The 4,256-nt window shown below is 36.8% G+C and overlaps 1 gene segment (V, D, J or C); it reads right to left on the bottom strand.

Annotated features, from left to right (window-relative positions):
• Nucleotides 1–1,647: 1,647 nt before the first annotated feature.
• Nucleotides 1,648–2,623, bottom strand: LOC105533119. The segment is given in 2 exon segments: nucleotides 1,648–2,000; nucleotides 2,458–2,623. Coding segments are annotated over 2 exon segments (393 nt in total).
• Between the last annotated feature and the right edge of the window lie 1,633 nt (nucleotides 2,624–4,256).

A 4,256-nucleotide genomic window follows, 5' to 3' on the forward strand; every position in this document is an offset into this window, starting at 1 on the left:
AGAATTATTTTCAGTCACTTTGGAGCTTTTAGAATTATTTCTGTGTTGTTTTCTCAATTATTATATTCCTTTTGTTTTCCGTGGTATTTTGCTCTTCCCATATTTGAAGGCAGTTCCCAAAGTCCCTGTTATTCATTGTACAACATAGGATTTGGCACAGATTAAAGATTTAATTTGTTGGGTGCATATATTAATTACTATTTACTCATAACATTATTAGGAGAAGTTATGTGGAATGACCCTTGAAATTATTCCAAAAAAGCTTCCAATTTTTTGAAAACAAATTGAACAGAAGTATCCAAAGTAAAGGCAAATGTCAGATTAAATCTGTGGGCAAAATTCAAATAGCACACCAACCTCATTCTCCATCCTCCAAAAAAGAAAAATTCACAAATCTGTAATACGTAAAGCCTGGTTTCCTTTTTCTTTTTGTCTCATTGCATTGGTTAGATTCTCTAAGATAATGTTGAATAGAAACAGTGAGAGTAGACATTTTTGCCATGTTCCTGCTTGGGTTAGATTGTTAAAGCCATTTTGGAATGCAACTTTTCAATATCTATAAAAATATAAAATAGGCATATCTTTTGATCCAGTAATTCCACTTCTAGGAATCTATAAGGAATATGTACACACACACACACGTCATATATATTTATATATGTAGAGATGATATAGGTGAGGTAAGTAAAATTATTATACAACCATACTGTGAACATTTGTAGATATTGAAAAGAATAAGGCCAGTTTGTACACACACGCATGCACATGTATCTTGGTATGAACACACCTCAAAAAACTATTTTTAAATAAAAATAAAAGGAAGTTGCAGACAAATACACATGGTATGATCCAATTTATGTAATAAAATTAGGTGGATATTTATGTGAGTATCCATGTAAATGAAAAGAAGTATGATCATCAGGACACACTCCAAGTTGTCAAAATGGTTTATTGTAGGAATTGAAGAGAAAATGAGATGGAGATGGAGACAGTCAGTTTGAGTCTTTAAGGTTTACTTCACATACTTAATAGTTTGAATCTTTTACAATGAAAAAAGATTTGTGTATTTTTGTGTAATAATAGAGATATTTCAACATAGATTTTAAAATGAAATCAATATTCACATATCCACCACTTTCTTGTTTCCTTCCAGAAATTATCTATATCCCAAGAGTATGTGCTATGGATGAGTAACAAATAAAACTTCAAATTTTTCGTAAGGGCAAATGAATCAATTTCTGAAATTCATTTCAATTATTGAGAGTTTGGAAGGACTAATATAATATTCAAAGCCCAGGCACTTCCCTGGGGTTAGATGAAGAAACACATTGGGACAACCAGATGATGGTTCTCATCTTTTATAGTGAGATCTACATGGAAGGCAAGAGTTGATTAAAAGAAAGGACCCTGGAAAATTCTTATTTCCTTTCTTCTTCTTTGCAGAATTCCAGTTGTGATTCTTCATCTCTTCGCCAAGCTTCTCAGTCCTTTCTTCAAGATTTCTTAGCTATTCTTTCTCAGTTTCTTCATTCCTTTAATCCTCTCATTGATTTCCTTACCACCTCCTCTTTACTTCTTTTCCCTTTTCTTCTTTAAATTTTCTTCTTCCTCTATTAAACTTCTGCTCCTTCTTGTGCAGTGGCCTAATTAGATGCCTTCCCTTTCGCCACCAGGGAGATATTGCACAGCTGCAGCCCCATCTGTCCCACTGTGGTCTCTCAAGATGCAGTAGTACACAGCAGCATCTCTCAAGGTAGCATGGTGCAGGATCAAAGTACTGGACTTTCTGTCTTCAGCGATTGTCAGAGAGGCCATTCTGTTGTTCACATTACTTGTAAGACCATGAATCACATACTCTGGACCCTGGGAGGGACGTTGTCGATACCAGTATATGTAATCAGCTCCACTGATTGTGGAGTGGTTACAAGGCAAGTGTACAGGCTCTTCCTCGTTACTCTCCATTGAATTTGGCTGTGTGGTCTTAGCATCACCCCTAATACCTATGGGGTTGAAAAACAGCAGATTAGCTCTGGATCATCAGCTCTTGGTACGTCTGAAGGTCAGGTTCACCACTGCTCCAGAACTGTCCTCCCTGCCTTACTCCATATTTGGGTATTTTTATGTGTTGCACAGGACAAGAGAAATATTACTTGTATTTATTTGTTCCTGAGCTATGCAGAGCCACAAGGCCAAAAATAAATTTCCCATCTTCCATGACCCTTGAGCTCAATGAACCTAAAACTCCTTACAGCTTGAGAGCTGTGAGACCTGGGGAATCTTCTCCGAGTAGTGGATATGACCAGTTCCTCACACTGACGCTCAGACACCCTTGAGAAACACATAGATACAAATTCTTTCCAGCAATTGGTAAATCATGGCAGAAGACGTGGAGACAGCAGATAACTCTCTTTTGTCATTAGCCACAAAACTACCCTTTCTTAAGCCAAGAATACTTACCCAAATATAGGAGTACAGTAATGCTTGTCACCAATTTCATTGTTCAAGTGCACACTGAGGTTCCAGGCCCCAGAACTTAGAATCTGAGTCTGATCCTAGGTCGGGGGAGGTCTCAAGCAACAAAGCAGCAGCCACCGCACATCCCACACCAGGCAGGTTTCAATTTGAGTGCTCTCCAGAAACCTCAGCTAAAGACAGAGCAGCTTCCTGGTTAGGTCTAGCCCATCCCCAGGTTTCAACATAAATTTTAAAAGAAGATAAAATACAATTATTATTTGTTAATTTAAAAAATAAAACTTTAAAAAGAGGGGAAGAATATTTTCTCTAAATCTAGCTTTAATTCAGAAAGTTTCCATTAAGATCGTTTTCAAGGTTGGAACTCAAGTAGGCTACATCTAAAGGAGTAAAACCATTCACAATGGGATTACCCATCTCTTATTTTGGTAAAGACAAAATCCACCATTAATTGGTGGTTTGACTACCCATTGAGCTGGTAAGAAATACCCTTTATTCCAAGAAGTCTATGTGAGCCCTGTGCTGTAAGGGAAAGAAGAGCATTTCTATCCACATCTTCATGGCGAGTAAGTCTTAGAAGCAGTAGCATATAATTTAATTTCAACAGTTAGAAACTTCTTTCTGGTAAAAAAAAAAAAAAATTACCATAAGCAAAATTGAAAATCAAATGACACAATGAAAGAAGTTATTTGCAACATATATAACAAAAGTAATTTCATAATTGTATCATATTGCTGTGCTAAGTGTGAAAGAAAAGAATAAAGTTAGAACTCAGGTTAAAAACCAAGTTTCCTGGTACTCAGGTCTCCCACACTGGCTCCTGGAATAATGTCCTAAGTGTCTTCTAGATAGACATTGCCTGTGCCTCTGGTTTTGAGACAGGAGCCAATGGCTTGAGTGGTCCCTATTTCTATGCCACCTGAACTCCTCTTTAACACATGCTTTCTCATCTTCATGATGCCTAGGAGTGGCATACATTGAGGACACTAAGGAGAAAGGAAGAAATGGGAAGAGGTTTGGAGAGGGAAATCAAATGATGCCATTTGATAAGAGAGGTAGAAGTAACTATGAAGGGGTTTTTCTAGTTATTTTCAAAAATGCTTATTAAAGAAATGGGAAGGAATAAAATTAAAATTACTCATTATCTCTGCTACAATAACTAAGCTTGTCAGTCCATTATAGTGAAAAATATTTCACCGTTTAAAATTGAGCTATGTATCAATCACTTCTCTGTTTTTCCCATTCAGGGTCACTTCTGCTCTACATTTGTGAAGGGGCTCACCATGTCTTTGAAGCTGTGCACACACTCAAAAAGAGATAATAAAGCATAAGGTGACAAAGAGAATAAACATAAATTCCTTATACAACTCAATGACAACCTCTCTCACCCTGGAAGGAGCTTGGATTTGCAGCTGTAACAGCTCCCTCTTGTGACTGTATATGTCAACTCTTTTACATAGAACTAGGAACCTAGTCAGTTAGCAATCTTTCAGGGTTTGTGTTTCAGGTCTAAAGATAGATTATTTTGGATGTGCTACCTCCCTCTAGTGATGAGGCTCAGCAAAAAGCTTCCTACCATAATTCTCTAAGAAAGATCAAATTATTTTCAGTCACTTTGGGGTTTTAGAATTATTTCCTAAAATTCATAAAGAACCAAATAAGAGCCCACATTGCCAAAGCAAGACTAAGCAAAAAGAACAAATCTGGAAGCATCACATTACCCGACTTCAGGCTATACTATAATGCCATAGTCACCAAAGCAGCATGGTACTAGTATAAAAATA

This window comes from Mandrillus leucophaeus, unplaced genomic scaffold, assembly GCF_000951045.1.
Source record: "Mandrillus leucophaeus isolate KB7577 unplaced genomic scaffold, Mleu.le_1.0 Scaffold1226, whole genome shotgun sequence".
NCBI lineage: Eukaryota > Metazoa > Chordata > Mammalia > Primates > Cercopithecidae > Mandrillus > Mandrillus leucophaeus.